Below are 18,508 nucleotides of genomic sequence, written 5' to 3'. Positions count from 1 at the left end.
AGCACTTTAATTTGACAGCACTTTAATTTGACAGCACTTTAATTTGACAGCACTTTAATTTGACAGCACTTTAATTTGACAGCACTTTAATTTGACAGCACTTTAATTTGACAGCACTTTAATTTGACAGCACTTTAATTTGACAGCACTTTAATTTGACAGCACTTTAATTTGACAGCACTTTAATTTGACAGCACTTTAATTTGACAGCACTTTAATTTGACAGCACTTTAATTTGACAGCACTTTAATTTGACAGCACTTTAATTTGACAGCACTTTAATTTGACAGCACTTTAATTTGACAGCACTTTAATTTGACAGCACTTTAATTTGACAGCACTTTAATTTGACAGCACTTTAATTTGACAGCACTTTAATTTGACAGCACTTTAATTTGACAGCACTTTAATTTGACAGCACTTTAGTTTGACAATTACACAGATATGTCGCAGGCAAAGGGCGACATACAAAATAATGAATCTTCTTCAGTATAAACAATTCCTAGTCTGAGCTACATAGTGTGCAGGCAAAGTAACAGGCGTTGCTGCTTGTATCCAAATCGCTAGCCTGGAAGGTGCTATTCAACTGGGGCGTCGCCACTTTTTTCCCCACAAAAACAGTAACAGAAATGGCTACAATGAAATGACATAAATAAGGTGACAGATAATTGCAGTCATAAATCACAGCATTCAAAGAATGAGTCTTTAGCAGTAGCACAACTTAGCACCTTCACTGTCACCTTCAACTGGTGGCAGTGCAGCATGCACATTTTCTTCTTCTGCAGCCTGAGGTTCCTCATCATTATTTCCCAGACCCAAGATTAATCATTCAGTAAATCCTTGATGTGTGTTCCTTCCAGGGTAAATTACATGGACAGAAGAGAAGTCCCGAACAGCGACATCGCAAAATACTTCACTGCCTTGTTATTTTTGTCAGTTCCAGCCTTCTAAACACATCCATAGGGAGTTCAAGATCTTCCTTTATATCAGACACCAGATGTTTGTCGCCATATTCTTGTATCTGCTGTACTACTGATTTATTGTTCATGTGTGACTTGCTGGTAAGGTTAGGGTCGGGAACGTGACCCAACCCATTCCCTCTCTACTAGAGATCCAGTTCCTAACCTATACCCATTCTGTTGAAGACAATTCGGAGCATGTTACCATATTTCTTATTGTGATTCTGATATTTAAGTATTTTCTCGAATTCATTTTCCATATACATCTTGTATTCAATCTGTTCATCGTTCCCAATATTGTTAAAACATAACTTGTATCGGTCGCGGCGCCTATAACCTCTTCCCATAGGGGCCGCTGTTGTCGCTTTGTCGTCCTGGAGAGGGGTTACAGCCATCTCTTCTCCATCGTTACCGACGGGCGTGCCGGCGTTTAACTTTACGCCGTGTTAGTGTGTAATGCAATTTGAATAACTACTGTAGCACTTCCGTCGTCATACTTACTCAACTTTTTTTTTCTCGAAGTTCAAACACTGTGTGAGAATAAGCCGTGTAGGATGGACTTCGAGTATTCACACATTTAACTATTCCTCAGAGTATTCACTCATTTAAGTATTCCACACACTATTCGTCCTTTGAATTCTAGAGTTGAAACAGGGAACGCTACCATCAGTACCTTTTTTCCATTTTAATTTTGACGTTTCAAAGTGTATTTGACTGTGAATCATCGCCTCGAGCTACTGAATTTAACATTTCCTTTGAAACGGACACACGTTGAGTCAACGGATTAAGATACTGAAAAACTTCTCTGGTCGATGAAAGTTTGTTCTGGCAACAACAACAGCTAGCGAAGGAAATGTTTCGTGGTTGGAGGTGGTTAAAGAGGACGTGAATTTTACCTGAATGGTCATTCGGATGTGATCTTGGAATGTGGTCTGTAGTGGTCACAAAATTCTTACACGAGAGGCTTCATTCAAGAAAAATATGCACACTCTGGATTCTATAGTGTCAACACGGGAAAATAATAATCGACGTTTCGAATTGTCAGCAGATAGATGCTTGACAGTTTATTAAATTTCTTCTGTTTTTACTGCTGCGGCATCGTATAAAATACTGCTATAACCTACGTGTTTAGGCCTTGTTACAGCGGCCTTCTTCAGTGTTTCCCCCGGCGTGTGCAAATTACGTCGCTACCGGTTTCATAAGACTACAGACCAGTGACCTCAGTGAAACTGACGTAGGTCGTGGAAGTTTTACATGCTTGTTTTTTTCCCTGTCATGTTAAATATTTGGCATCTGAAAAATTAATGTACCAGTTTCATCTAGAGATTAAACTGCAGGCGGTCATATCGCCATAATCACACCTGAGTAAGTCGGTTCAATAACCACAGATTGATAAACTGAATACGTGTTTTGAAGGTTAAACCCAACTACGACCCTGCGTAAGTTAATGTTCCGCAATAACACAGATGTCCACAGACGAGCTTAAAACGTTTTTTGTGGAATCAGGATATCTATAGGCCATATTTTGCATCGTATAATCTGTTTCTTCTCACAAAAGCGAAAGAAACCACCAGCACACATTGGTTTGCTCCCTAGAAGCTACTGCACCTGTCCAAATTGGTTTTGAGTACCCTTCGCGAAGCCTGAGGTGAGGTGGTTTGCTTCAGAGGGTGCCATGGAAAGTGCAGCTTGAAGAAAGCACTGTGTCAGGTAATAGAGAAATTTCACTGTAGCCTCAAATCCGTCAATATGGCTCTCGTACAAGATCTGCCGGCACTGATTCTTCACTGTTCTCTAGCAGTTGGTACCAAAATAGCAGCGTGGCAGGTTGTACTGCTAGAGAACACACAGCACCTCCTTTATTCGATACACGGTGTGTATAAGCTCCTAATGGTCCACAGGAGAAAGATATTGAGCCACTCACTGCGCCTTGTGTGTGATAAAAGTTTGATTACCTAAACGATTGCTTCACGTTGGTTGTTGCTGCGGTGCTCAGTCCGAAGACTGGTTTGATACAGCTGTTCACGCTAATATATCCTGTGCAAACATCTCCATCTATGCGCAACTATTGTATCCTATATCCATTTGATCCTGCCAGTCGTAGTCAAGCCTTGGTCTTCACAATTTGTAACCCCTAACTTGCATCCCTTACCAAACTGACCACACCTTGACTCCTCAAGATGTTACCTACGAGTCGAACATTGCTTTTATTAAAGTAATGCCGTAAATTACATTTCTCCCCAGTTCGATTCAGTACCCAATTAGTTATCCGATTTACCCACCAAATCTTTGGCGTTCTTCTGTAGTCACACATTTCAGAACCTTTCTTTCTGTTCTTGTCTGAACTACTTACCGTCCACGTTTCACTTCCACACAAGGCTACACTCCGAACAAGTACTTACAGGAAAGACACCCAACAGTTGAATTTATGTTCGATTTTAAGAAATTTCACTTCTTCAGAAATGCTTTTCTTGCCATTGTCGGTCTGCATCTGCATTTTGAATCCCTTCTACTCGGTGATCGTCAGTTACTTTGCTGCTCAATTAGTAAAATTCTTGTACTATTTTGATTGCCTCATTTACTAATGAAATTCCCTCAGCATCGCCTGATTTAATTCGATTACTCACCATTATCCTTAAAGTTGTAGACAACTTTTCGCTTCTTGTATTCATCCCTGCTCTCCCCCCTCCCCCCAGAATTTCAAGGGTGTACTCCAGTGAATATTCCTTAAAGCTATATGACAATGCAGTATTGCTCGATGAATTTCATAATCAAGCCAAGAAGTTTTAAAAAATTCTCAGTAGCTTTGTCCAATTCTCCATATGTTACAAACGTTTGCTGCCTTTCTTTAACCTATCTTCTGAAGGTCAGTATTGCCTCGCTTGTTCCCACGTTTTTCAGGACACCAAGCTGGTGTTCCCCGAGTCTGGCTTCTACCAGTTTTTCCCTTCTTCTGCAAATAATTTGTGTCAGTCTTTTGCAAGTATGACTTATCAAATTAATATTTGGGTAATGTTCACACCTGTTTCCGTGACGAAACTGTTCCACATGATGTGCAGGATAGGCAGCCAGACGAAATACCCTCAGAGTTCAAACTTATGTAATAATTTCGTATTACATCAGTTTGAACTCTTGACGGTATTTCGTCTTTCAGTGTATCTTGCACATTACGTGGAACAGTTTTGTCACGTCCGGCTCTCCCTCGGATCTCAATACTACTTAGGGAATACTGCATAATACAGCAGCCTTGTTTCGCCTTAGCTCTTTCAGTGCTGTGTCAAATCCTTTTTGCACCACCACATCTCTCATTTTCTTGTTCTTCCTCTCCTCTCCTCTTTCCATATTATCATCAAGTTAATTTCTAGTGGATTAGCCTGTACATTTTTGTACTATACATATTTTTTCCCAGTGCAATATATCTGGTTACATGTTTTTCCCTGTGCAATATATCTGAGGCGGTGGTGGTGTCGTCATCTCACCGAAGATACAAATGTATTACCGAAGTTGAGGATGGGCAAAGGACAGAAACGCTACAGAAAAATAATTGGCTAGTTGCTATATTTCTTCCAATAATCCGATCAGCAGTCACGGAGCTCAACCGCTATAAATTAACGGGGCATTGTGCGACTAATTAATTTTCCATGCAGTGTTACTTAGTTTTCATTCTCAGAAGTCTACATTGACGTGTCTTCATTTTGACCACGAGTGTGCTCAATTTCGCAGTCCGATAGTCTCTTGTGCAGCTGTTCAACTTTTTTCACTTTTCCTCACTCCCGTTTCAGTTAACGGTCTGTCGAAATTAGAATCATGTGTAGTTGCTAATAAATGAAAGTAGTCGTGGCGCACTACTAATTTTTTGAATTTGTGGATAGTGCAGGGGCGTGAGTCGAGATGATATTCAGCCTTTCGCGGTCAACGAATGACTTCTGACTCACTGTATTGTTTCTAGCTTATCTTACGCAGTCTTTTTCTAACTTGTGTTTCTATCTGTGGATTAGCCAAATTGTCAGAGAATAATCCCACTTACATAAATTACCTTCCTGTGGTAGACAATTATTGTTCCCGGACAAACCTTCCACGACGGAATTTCAGACAGAACTGAGGCCACATTCCCAGCAGCAGTTAGCTAGATGTACGTGACACGGTATTAATTCTGTACATTGACTACCGTAACTGGCAGAACGGGCCAGCTACATAACCTGATATCTTGAGTGAATTGAAAACAAATAGAACGACAGGTTCAAATGGAGTAGCAATTCGGTTTTACTAAGAGTACTCTTTGGCACTGTCCCATTAAGGTTCGCCTAGCGGAAAAGACTCCAGCAACTATAAAGAATAAATAAATAAAATTTCGGGTGATTACCTTATATAAGAAGGGTAAAAGAACAGACCCGCAAAATTAGACCAATATTCTTAACGTCGGTATGTCCCAGAATTCATGAGAATCTTCTTACATAATAAATTTCCTTGAGAGAGGAGAGCTTTCATCCACATATGAACATATCATTCTAGGAAAGTGTAGGTCATCTATAAAGGAGACTATTGCGACCCTTTCTTGAGTACTGCACGAGTGTTTGGTACCCTCACCATGCGTCGGATTTGAGAAAGAAATCGAAGCAATTCAGAGGTGATGCTAGATTTGTTACAGGTATGTTCGATCAACTTTATTGAAATTTGCAAGAGTGATGTTTTTATAAATAACGGGAGGAATATTGCCAACATCATGCAGTGCCGTATCATATTTGTTGCTATGTAAAAACAAAGAGTAAACACAACTAACAATAACGTGAACAATAGACCCCTGTGCGTGTATGTTGAGTACTTTAGGCGGAAACAGGTACGTTTTTGAAGAGGATAACTGTAAAATGATAGATATAAGAATCTGCACTATTCTCAACCGTTTCAGAGATACAGCCATTGAACGCATGATAACTGTCAGAAATGAAATCATGATAGCGCAACACCGAACTAAAGATTCGACCTTTTTCTGGAATTCCATTCACAACTTGCGACGTAAAAAAAAAAAATAAACAAAATGCACTCTCCCACTGCAACGCATTTTATTCTTCGCGTAGTGTTGTTACACTTCGTTTTGAATAACGATGAATTAAGTACGTGGAAGTACATTCCGAATGAGAACCGAAATAACTATTTGCTTTTGTTTAACACAAGTTAGTGTGATGTCCTCTCGACGAAATTTCATATGAAGTGTGGTACGCTGAGAATAACGTAAGAGAAGAACCGGGAGATCATAATAATGAAAAACAGGTTACAGCAATTACTGTGCGTGCCTGAGCCTAGGATAGCCAAAACAGTTTGGCTGTACAAACCAGTAAATCGACGAAGACTGGATGCCACCGGGAAAGTTGGCCTTACTGCCAAAATTCTTTAATCCGGTGCTAATAATTTCCTACTTTCGTGATTTATGTGACTTGGGTACCTGTCTGTACAGTTTCCTGTAAAACATCAATGGTATATTCTGAGGTAGACTGCAACCCACGTACCGTATCTTCTTTGCCAGAAGGTTAGCCACGTCATGTGTTTGGTTGACCAACTGAAAACTACCAGTTTAAGTGTAAACAATTCTTAGGAGGTCCTCAGAACACGTTGGCTACAGTTCCCATGAACAACTGTTTTAATTACTTTTCATTTACTGTTGTGAATATTAGATTCTATTTTAATGACGACGTCTCGGTGTGTTGCAGTCGTGAAGATGCTGTCGGTGATGGAGCAGGCAGGTGACCCGGTGCAGGAGTTCCTGACGTCCGGGCGCACTGGGCGGCGTAACGCGCTGCCAGACATTCTGGGCGAGCATGCGGCCACCACCACTGCAGACCTTTCACACTGCTTGCAGAAGCTCACGACGGCTGATCTTGATGGGAGACACCCCTCAACTTCTGGTAACAACCCCTATCCCCCTCCCCCCAAAACACACACACACACACACACACACACACACACACACACACACACACTTATGAGGCAAGATTGGAAAGTAACTCACAATAATTTTACTACCAAAAAGTTTAGTAGATAACAAAACAAAAAAATCACATATTAACTTACATCCTTTACCTATATTTCTTCATGGTTAACAGTGTTCACAACATATTTCTTCCACCGTGGTACCAGTTTCAACATGCCCTGTTCGTAGAAGTCCGTTAGCGTGGCGTATAGTCATGGGACAAAACAGATGTAAGTCCAACAGTGCAAAGTCTGGACAACGTGGGGGCAAGCATTGTCATGAACAAGTTTGACACCGTCAGCATTAATGCTGTGGCGTTTGTCACGCAGGACGTAACAAAATTTAACCTAAGTTTTAATCTAGCCTGCAGCATTTACAATGGTCCTGTGCACAGCAGAGTTCACCAATAACACACAGCGGCTATCCCAGAATGCTGACACAAGCACTTTTCTAGAAGACTGAGTCTCTTTGAATTTTTTTCGTACTGGGGAACCATCATGTTTCCACTCTATAGAGGCCTGCTTGGTTTGAAACATGTAGTGGTATGCTCACAACTCGTCCCTAGTGACGATTCCTTTTAGAAACTCATGTCCTGCAACATGATAGGTTAAGTGACCCAAGCTTATCATTCGCTGGCCCTTTTGGTTGCTTGTCAGATTCGTAGGCACACAGCGAGCACTAACTTTACAAAATGTCAGCATGTCATGAACAGTATGGTTCAGTAGGAAATGTTGAACTGCTGCAGTAAGATTCGCAGTTGCATCGCCGGTCATTCAAAATGGCTGCCTCAATGGGTCCAACATTCTTCAGGGCTGCGGCTATTCCTGGCCACCCAGACTGTGGCAAGTCACAAAGGTTCACATGGCCCTCTAGGAACAATGAACACCACCTGGAGACTTTGCTACAGACAATACAGTCGTCCCAATACATGTCACGTGTTTCCCTCTGAATTTCACTTGGTTTACGCCCTTATATCGGACTAAACTTTGCTGCTCTTCACAAGTTAACAGTACCATGGACGCCATATTTATTTCGTAGTTCAAGCTTCTCTCTCTAGAGCTGCACATGAAAATGAAATGCCCTCTGTAGTGCCAACTTCAAACTATATTGTTGAGAAATTTCAACATTCCAGCTGCAGTACCAAGGAAGAAAAAATTATTGTGTGTTACTTTCTGATTCTTCCTCATCAATGCCTTTGAAGGTATCTACTGTGATGCACCAAAAATATTTATGCTAGACCAGTACAGATATACCTTGGGTCATCATTTTGTGCAATAAAAAAGATACAGCATGAGACCAATAACTGAACTAATAAATCAGCTGGGTTCTGTCTTCAAGTTTGGAATCTACTTCGGAGCAAATGAGTCCCCATAAAATTGAAACAGATCATCCTCCTCCTCATCCTCTTCTCGTATCTTATCCCCATAACAATGTCTGGCCTAAAGACCTGCAGAACAACCAAACTGGTCAGTAACAGACTGCAAGCTGCAGAAATGAAAGTTTTATGAATTATGGTTCAGAAAACTAGGAAGAATAGGGTAAGAAATTAAAAAATCAGGAGAGGAACTGGACTGTACACATCCTTGAAAATAAAAGGTGACAAGGGCCCATTTGAGATTGTTTGGCTATGTTAAATGAGTGGTCAAGGGAAAGATAACAAAACAGTGGCTTCACACAAGTTTGACTGATAGGAAGACAAAGGAAGTGTTGACTGGACCAACTGAAGCAAATATAGGAACAAGAGTAGTCAACTGGGATACAGTTGAAATCAGCCTGGTGAACGACTTGTGATGCCAGTTTCAGTTGTGACAAATCGCACACTGTGGCCCTCATTTGGATTGGCTCTCAAAGACTTTTCTATAGTGGTGTTCCATTCATAGGGAATTATATTGGCAGGTTGCACACATTTGATCACTAAGCCAGCTATAAAAAAGTTGATGTAAACTACTTTATCAACCAGTAAATATCTCTGAGGTCATAACTGTCTGGGCTGCATGTGTCATTGGACAGCCAAGTGTAAATGGACAGAAACATATGCTGCAGCTTCAGTATGTAGGATCATTCTGAAGATAATTGGAAGGTACATGGTTCAAGTATCAGTGGAAGAATTTAGTTTCTACAATGTAATGTCTGAAATCTAATGGATTGGTCAGTGCACATTAGAACATACAGATGCACATAAAGGAGGCCTCTGTTTTATAAGAGTATAAACTTTGAATAATTCTCAGGCAGTTCATTATCTACATCCACATCCTATTCAAATAAATCTCCATCACACATGTCGAGAAATATTGGTGATGGTGGTTGTGGTCATCATCATCATCAGGATCATACATTCATTTCACAAGCTCTAACCTCCACTACATTGTGTCACACTTTAAGGCTATTATTTGACAAAAAATACAATTATTGGTAACTCATGTAACCAATATTACAGTCTTACAAAATAATAATTGTAACAAATTCAAAAAGTAATTTAGTTTTATGACCAAAATGCAAGTGAACCTTTTCCTTTTTACCCCTCATTTTATCCTTCAGGGGTAATTACCCCCTGGTTGGTAACTACAGGTGTATAATGACATTTTGACATAGAGTGCACAATACTATCAATGCAATGGTAGATATTACCTGCTTCATTGAAAAAAAAAAAAAAAAAAATTCGATGTTGCAGATTCCATTGTAATTTTGTAACTTAACCTGTGCCAACCCAGGCTACGAAGTGATAAAATCACAATAAAACAATTTTTCCAGATAAAAAATGTTCCATGGGATGGAAAGTAAATATTGGTCACCTGCATAGCTAAAATGTAGAAGACCAAAACAAATCGTAACCCTTAAAATGTTGACTGCCACATGAATAGTGACGCATGTTAAACGGACAGGCCACAGCACTAGGCTCTGTTGTGGCTGCCACCAACCACACAACAGTCTACTTGTTGAGTAACTTTACAGGCTGTGGTGTTAGCCTTTTTGGGGCATTCGAAATTTTTATTGTCAATTCATTCATCCAGTCAGTAAATCTCAAGAGGTGCATGTGCTGCAGTCAAGGATGTCATACAGGCAGCCTGAACAAAGAAAAGGCTGTCCTGTTGAGCACAAATATTTTTCCAGCCATCACTCCAGCAGACCATGGCTTCACACAAGTGTCCGTTGTAAAATGCAGTGCATGAGGTATCTCACTATTCATTCCCAAGACTTATTAACGAACAAAGCTCTACTGGCCTACTAGATTGTGTCGTGCTCATGCCATTGCCAATTACTACATTCATGCAGTGCTGCATCTTCGTAACCACCTGTTGAATTCTTTCTTTGCTGGGTCTTAAGTTGGTTTTCCCTTTGTAAAGTTGATGCTATGAATGAGTAGATATCCTTTGAGCAGTTAACATTGTCCACCCTATAAGTTCCTCGGCTGTTATCTGCAATGAAACAAGTTCACAAGTTTTATTTAGTAGAATGCAGATGAATGCACAAGTCAGCCAATTCAGAACAGAGATCGCATTTATTCAACAGCAACATGCAACATTTTTCATAATATTTATTGGGTCTTGTATAAGCAATACACAAAATTTAAGTGTATTTCTCAGCATATGTGCTCGCCCACTCCATACATCCATGTAGACTTACTTTCTCTCACATGTTGCTGCAGCATGCTGGTGCATTCCTAAACCCAGCCAATTGTTGTGACAAACACAAAAAGCAATGCATTCCCACCTTCATGCAAAGAACCACATATACCTGGAAATGGAAAATTTTTAATCGTGCAAGTACCTCTCTGTCGTTGCTGGTCCAGCACTCCTTGGAGAAAGGATGTGGTAGAGAATGGCTCAGCTGTAGTCTAAGTGTTGTTTTCAGAATGAATCTTTCACTCTACAGTATTGCACTTGACACTATGATAATTCATAACAGGACATTTTATACATTCAGTGGCCAAAAGCGTCTCCTCCACTGTGTAATTGCGTTTCTCACCAGTGATACAATGGATGAGCAGTGAGTGTGCACACTGTGTACTATCCACACTGTGTACTATCAATCATTTTATTCATTGAGATTAAAAAATTAAAATTTCAACAATATGTGTGATGTAACGAGAACACAGCCCATAATCCTAACATACTGAGAATATATATATCCATGTGTTCAGTGTCAGTCTATCCAAGAATACAAACAAGTTTGTATGTATATTTGTGTAACTGTGAAGAAAATTTGAATTTTTGTGTGGCACTGAAACTGGGTCTCGGTGCTGAAACCTGGAATGAAACAAACAAACAAGGAAGGAAGGAAGGACAAGTAGAAGAAAGCAGAAGTTACATAATATGATTGCAGAAAAGGGCTTCTGACTTTTTGTTGGCTCTGCTGCATTTTGTTAATGCAAAAAAATTGCCTTTAATAAAAAGCAAGATTTTGCACTTGCTCCAATATGCAGCTTGCTAGAAGAAATCTGCAATGCAGTGAAGATCTTATACACTTGTATTGCAGGTCTAGCAACCTATGTCTTGCATTTGTATCTACCGTCTAACTAGGCATTGGAGAAAATGGTTGAATTTTGGCCCTGAGTTAGAGAAATGATTTAACAGCTGGCCAGAACAAATTCCTTTTCTCCAGAAAATAATATCAAAATTGCTTTGATACAATAGGACAATAGAATGTTCAAAAAATTGAGAGATGCATAGAGGGTGGGTTTAATAATTTTAGCATCTTTCACTAGTACAGTAAAATATTAAGAAATGTTCCGCATTTTATTAATATTGTATCACACGCATGATAACTGCTGTTACAGGAGTCACCTGCCAGGGGGCAGTTGCGAGTACGAGTACTGCTGCGAATGGGAGTGGGACTGCTTCAGATGGAGCCTCATCAGGAGTATCAAACATGGAGACTGACATTAGCCAATCTGGCAGCAATGTGCACAGTTAATGTGGCAGTTAATGTGGCAGTTTATGAACAGTTGGTGTGACCCTGCTGTGAAAATTTTAATTTAATTTTTGTATACACCGTTGTATCAAGTCTGTTAATTTTGTGATAAAATACTTGTCAAAAGCTGCTACATGTAAAATCAGCTTCACTAGGTTGACATTAAGCACATATTGAACAATTAAGCTTAATTATTTGTATGAGACTGTGAGTGTGGTGGCAGCATCTGTGGCATATTCCTTTCAGTACCACTTCAATACAATGTTAGAGTTAGAAGTAAATTTAGTTTCCTCCGTTGTTTGTGGAACAGCGCCATAACTTCATTTGAAAATAAGTAAGTATGTGATGTTTTTAATATTTTACCAACTTACAAACCAGGTAAAAGTGTTATTTGTGATGCAAAAAAGATATTGCTTGTGTTGAAAATAAGTAATTTTGTTACTGGACAAGTAAATTTTTAAAAAATTGTCATAATGTGCAGGTATTTTTTTAATCTTTGTCAGGCTGAAGCAGGTGCAGATGAGAAATTCAAACTAAATAATCTTATGTTAAGAATTGTGACATTTTAAAATTTGTTGACAGCATAATTAGAGATTCTTAATAAACAAAATAAACATGTATACTCCACTGTGTAACACCAATTCTAGTACTTGTGTATTATGTGATTAGCCAAGGACTTCCTGGAGACTTTTAACGATTTTCTTTCACTCACAGCTTCATTGCTGTCCAACATCAGCTGAATCAATATTAAAAGTGGGAAGAAATGAAGACAATAAGAATGTTTCATATTACTAACAAAATAGGTAGTACATTCTTCTATATACGAACTTTGACTGATTATTGGTGATGATTATAAAGCAAATCAGTTAACAAATGTTGGAAGAAACAAAGATCCGTACAGTATTGTGGTAGGTCTGGGACTTGCTTCCTGTGGACAGCTACCCCACTCTATGCAAACTGTTCAGGCCCTGTGCTAATTAGAAACCAGTTGTCAATTTCAGTTGAAATCACCTATGTTAATTTTCAGAAACCATTTACAAGAAAAATTTATGAACGGTATGCTCTCCTTTACATATCAGTACTGCAGCTTGAATAAAATGACTTTGTGGTTGACAGATGACAATAGTGGGGTTGGGGGTGTGGGCAGTGTCGCTGGCATTCAGCAAGCCACACTTGACCAGGCTCTTCAGGTATCTACAAAATAGGCAACACAGCAAGCCTGTGTTACTTGAGAAATAACTGATTGGCTTGTGGCTGGCTCCTACCACCTATCCCACAACGTCAATCACTAAGTTATTTAAACCTAAGTGTAGGCAGGCTTGCGGAAACAATTTTCATTAATAGTTTCCTTGAATGCTCATTTTATACAGATATAGATCATCTCCAGACCTGAAGGAATAATGAAATAAAGAGTAAAATAAATACTGTACAGAAAGAAAAAATGAAAAAGAAAACCAGCTACTGCAAAAAATAGCTTGTCAATGGGTGCTGTTAACTGTGTGGTGCACACAGTTCAAACTGAGGAAATTGAGAACAATTAAAAAAAATACAATCCTACAGTACAGTGGTTCCCAACCTTTCTGAGACCATTACCCCCAAGAGCAATGACATGTTAGCTATTCCTCCCTTCCCCATCTGACTCCGAACCTGCACCCCACCATCAACATTGACACCTACCTAAACTTTAGAATGAAAAAGGATTATTGGTTTAAGGGCATTTATGATGTCATCTGCTCCTATTGGCATTTCATTTCATTTCATTTTAGTTTGCCGTAGCCAATCGGGTGACAGTAGACAATAGTGCGTGAGAATCTCAGAATCTCATTTCTTGGGATATTGTTTTGTATTCCAGTGTTAGAGTTTTGGTTGTGAGATGGCAAAGTCAGTGAATGTGACAGGAGGAAAACTGGCTGTGGTAACAGACTGACCAGTAGTGTTGTCTGTGTTATGGGCTAGCGTGAAATGATAGTTTAGTTGTGAGTTGTCAAAGCCAACAAATGTTACTGAAGGAAAACTGGCTGTGGTGACGAACCTGTTGTAGCATAGCTGGATGACAATTTTGAAAACTTTTTAGGATATTTTTGAAAGCCTCGATTTCCAAAGTTGTGGTTGCGCAGGATCCTAAGAGTACAAACATTTACAGAATTTTCTGTTTTATATGACAACATTCTGCATAACCTACTCAATTATGCTGCATCTCATAATTTATACATTCAATATCATGACAACATTTATCAAACAGTATTTTCTCATTGGTTTCACTGTCTTGTTTAATCATGCAACTCATCATTTGTCCTGTTCACTTCTCATCATTAACCATGCAAACAGTTTCAAACTACAGCATGCAATGCAAAAGCTGCCAGCACATAAGTGCACTTTTATTTAAAATGAGAAAAGGCAAATGATATCTAGTTTGTAGGTGTTTTATCAAAACTCAAACTAATAAATCAGTGACGCAATTGGTTTGAACAAGCTTTTCTATAGACTGCTGAAGCAATCCTCAGTTCATTGCAAGTGTTACTTAAAACCACCACTTAGAAAAGAAAAGTAACTATCCATATTGAGGGTAGATGCTTGGTACAAAACCTGCTTCCTGCACACCACTCCCCTTCCTAGTTACACTTGCATCAACAAACTGTGCACCACCAATTAAAATTATGCAAATTAAAATGTGTGCAGAGTACTTACAAGGGGAGGCCGCCAATTGTGAAATTCAGAATCGATTCATACTGCGCATAATAAAAGCTCATGGCCAGAGGTGTAATGTGGCAAAGCACCAAGATGCACCTCTCAGCCGTTGTCGAGAAAATCGACAGTTAAAAGAAATCATTGCGGTGAAATACTCTCTACGATTAGTGATATTCTACAGCGTCGTGGCGCAGCGGTAAGCGCTGGAGTTCGTAATCCGAAGGCCGCCGGATCGAATCTCGCGGCCATGAGCTTTTATTATGCGCAGTATGAATCGAATCTGAATTTCACAATTGGCGGCTTCCCCTTGTTAGTTAAGAAGCAAGGGCTCCAGCAATCAACTGATTTACAAAAAGAAGGCCTAACAGAAATTGGAAGACTTCAGGCTGGCATTGTTTTGTGTGTTTCCCCTGCCATTAATACCAATTCTGGTATCCCAGTCGGACAATTTTGACAGCCCGCCACAAGGCATGAATGTAGATGACAACCACTAGGCGGGCCCCAATAATCTGTGAGCACTGCTGTCACAACCACAGCACTGTGTGCTGGCTATACCTGCCACACCAGCCTATCAGCACTCACGGTGGGCCCTATAAAGCCGGCAGGGCATGGGCTCCGAAGTCAGTCATGTTCTGACTGCGCTCTTGTGTTGTTCATCAAACTCTGAGAAGGCATTTTCATGAGAGATTTAAGCACATGTGATGTATTTGTCTCAATGTTACTGTGATAGGTGCATGTACAGAGCACAAAGTATGCATTAGTAGGTGGACTGTGTGAGGAAGATGTTCCTACATTTGTTTCACAGGCTGTGAGCCCTGCAACATTGTTTCATATATGAATGTTAGTGTTTAAAAAAAAAAAGTAATCATTTGTAACTTACTTATTCAGTAATGTAGTCTTAACAAAATTGTGATAATACAGGACCTAGCAGAATGAATTGTAGGTTGTGAGTCACATGGTACAGTGTCACTTTTGTGCCTGCATGAAATAAGTATGCACTTGTTGCATTGGTGAAGGGTGGTTATTTGTAATACTATGGCCTCAAGTGTTCAGAGGTTTGAGGTATATTTAAAAAATAACGATTATCCCATCACTGTTCAGTGACTTTATTCACCGTTTTGAGCTGAAATAACATGATGAAGTCTCAGATTATTTGCAAAAACTCAGGACTACTGCATCTTGTGCAAAGAACAAAACTTCAGGCACCAAAGCGTACAAACTGCACGTACAGACTGCGCGCACAGTGGAGGAGGCACATAAAGCAGTTGTCCCAAGTTCTCACTGTTCTGATGCCAGATTTGCTTAGGTAATAACAATTTCAGAGCATACCCTTTGGTGTGTCATCTGTGACAACCTGCGCTTACACCCATACAAATTCCAGGTCACATAGAAACTAGTCAAACGAGATAAAATTGCTTGATGAAACAAGGCCTTGCATTTCCTGGAGCTTTATGCAGCCAGCCCACATATGTGAAACAACCAATACCAATATCGGGCCCATTTTCGTCCAAACGGAGGTGTAAATGAACAGGTTTAAAGCAATGGACATGACGTAGTCAAACTAATGCTTATTGGCTGCATGAGCACCCATGTACTGTGAATGGGTGACTGTGTGGTGCAGCATGGCTTTGTTTCACACAATCGGTCAATATTTTTTGAGGGTATTTAGGATCGTGCAGTAACAGTTACTAGTGATTGCTCTGTCCAATTTTAAATGATTTCTCCTTCCAGTGATGTTCGACGTAGTTTAAACAGGATGGGGCAGCTCGTAGGGCCCACGCGTCCATGAATGTCTTGTGGTGTCAATTTCATGGTTGGTTGGTTGGTTTCCAGATTTGGAGACATTCACTGACCAGCAAGGTTGCCCAATTTGACTGCCACTGATTTCTTGTTGTGGGAATACTAGAAGAATCAAGTGTATGCTACACATCCTCATACCAAAGCTGAACTCGAAATGATACATATACCTGTGAAAGGGAACCCCATTGAACAAGCTGAATTGGGTGATGAAAGATTTTCTTTGCCTCCTGGAGGAATTCACAGAATGTGATGGCAACCATCTGTGTGGTGTTTCGTTCAAAACGAAGTAAAGAGCATACATACATACATATATATGGTACACGTTTTTCTTTGTTTTCATTGTTTGTCAGTTTGTTTCAAAATTCTGTTCCTTTTTATATCCTAATATTCATTATGCACAACCTTGTACTAATAATCACAATAAGCACATCCTAATACATAAACACAAGATTATATTTGAACATACAGAAATTCTGGCTCATGCTTTTCAACCTGTTGGAACTTTGTGATTAGAGAAGCAGTGGAAATTAGACATGGGCTAACTACTTCAATGAACACATACATGAATGAATTTAGCAAAGCATGGATGTGTGGATTCAATAAAGCTAACAGAGAGAGACTTCACGTAGTTTACTGGCACTGCAAGTGATACTAGACAGGGAGCAGAAACGTAATCTGTAATCACAGAGGGCACCATCTCAATGTGCACCACATCCCTGACATAATCTAGCCAATCTGATGTCACCATCTTCGCATAAAAGTGGGGGCCTCGCCAGTTTCATGACTGTCAGAATTGGCCCTGGAGGCACTAATCAAAAGCTTTGTATTTTATCTGAATTTGACACAGTAAGTTAACTGAGAACTTTTTATCCAAGAACTCCCTCACTAAATAACAACATCCCAAGTGAATCTGAATTGTGAAGCAAGTGCACAAAAAGGGACTGAAGGCTGGTAATGCCAAGGCATGTCTGATGTGAAGGTAGCCCCTTATGGGGACACTCATCACTTTAGGCCTCATTCTTGGTGCTATCTGGCAGCAGCACAAGCTGGATTTGGGCAAGAAACAGTGCTGTTAGCAGTGATACCTGGCAGCATCTTTTCATACTCCTTTTCGTTGCAGATGGTGAGATACAGGTGTGCCATATAATGCACATAACTTTGTTATGGGAGGTATTACAAGCAATCCCAAGTGCCTCAGGGACCAGGAACTTGATGTCAATGGTGAGGTAAACATGTGGTAGCTCATATAGTGGATCTGATGAACACCTGCCCCAAGTGCCTGACACACTGGGATAACAGGAAAAAAGTAAAAATAGATTGTAGATAATACATGTTCAGCTGAGAAAAACTACAGTGTTTGTCAAGGCATCAAACAAGTTGGTTAGTTACTTACTGTTAATAGTTTATGCAGAGGAATTTACGATTTTAAGTTCCTTGAACCTTCATCAGCTAGCTAGAAATTCTTCTTAATAAAATCCTCAGTATACCTTAGGTAAAAAATCTGTTAATTTCAGCCTAAAAAGCTATGGCTTCTGATTCCGGGACTCAAATATTATATTCCACAGGCACCACAGAATATATTATGTGGTTGATGTCTGTAAAATCTGTCTTATCATGACATCACCGGTTGTGTTGAACTCCAGACAATAAGACCAGGCGTAGGTTGAGTCTAAGGGAAGTAGAGGAAAAGAGCCTTCTCAGCTACTGGCCGAAGAAACCAAACGGAGCAGAGTATAAAATTGTGATTATTTTGAATGAATAATGTTTCCATTTCTGGTGCCCTTTTTTGAATCTCACTTGCCTATTATTGATTCTGGAAAATCAACTGAGTCTGTTTCTGAGAGGATAGAGATGACACATTTACTGCATCTTGTTGTAATATCTAATAAGAAATTTATAACAGGTGCATTTATTCAAAGACACTAATGGCTTTTGTTCTTATTGTGTTAATGACTTGTGAAATTTCAGTGCGTCAGTAGTAGTAGCAGTAGAACATGTTCTGCGACTATGACAGTCATTTCATGAAAAACATTATTCATGAGCAGAGCAATTACAGTTTTTCACTTGTTCCAGCAAATATATTAAAAGAAGTTGGAACTAATCATTTGCCTGAGAAAAAGTTCCACTCAGTGTCTTTTAAGCTGGCCTATCAGCTCCCTAGTCCTGAACTGGTAGAAGTTAGTAG

The 18,508-nt window shown here is 39.7% G+C and overlaps 1 protein-coding gene across 1 annotated transcript in view; it reads left to right on the top strand.

Moving 5' to 3' along the window:
- The window catches only part of LOC124591360, a 190,095-nt gene extending 177,566 nt beyond the window's left edge, over window positions 1-12,529 (top strand). The window contains exons 3-4 of the mRNA XM_047131727.1: window positions 6,665-6,859; window positions 11,702-12,529. Of these exons, the coding sequence (XP_046987683.1) occupies window positions 6,665-6,859; window positions 11,702-11,838 (332 nt within the window). The 3' untranslated portion in view covers window positions 11,839-12,529. The remainder of the gene's footprint in view (window positions 1-6,664; window positions 6,860-11,701) is intronic.
- Window positions 12,530-18,508: the final 5,979 nt, after the last annotated feature.

Source organism: Schistocerca americana, chromosome 2, assembly GCF_021461395.2.
Source record: "Schistocerca americana isolate TAMUIC-IGC-003095 chromosome 2, iqSchAmer2.1, whole genome shotgun sequence".
NCBI classification, from domain to species: Eukaryota; Metazoa; Arthropoda; class Insecta; order Orthoptera; family Acrididae; genus Schistocerca; species Schistocerca americana.
The sequence above is the reverse complement of the archived record's forward strand: the minus strand, read 5'-3'. Positions and strand labels throughout refer to the sequence as shown.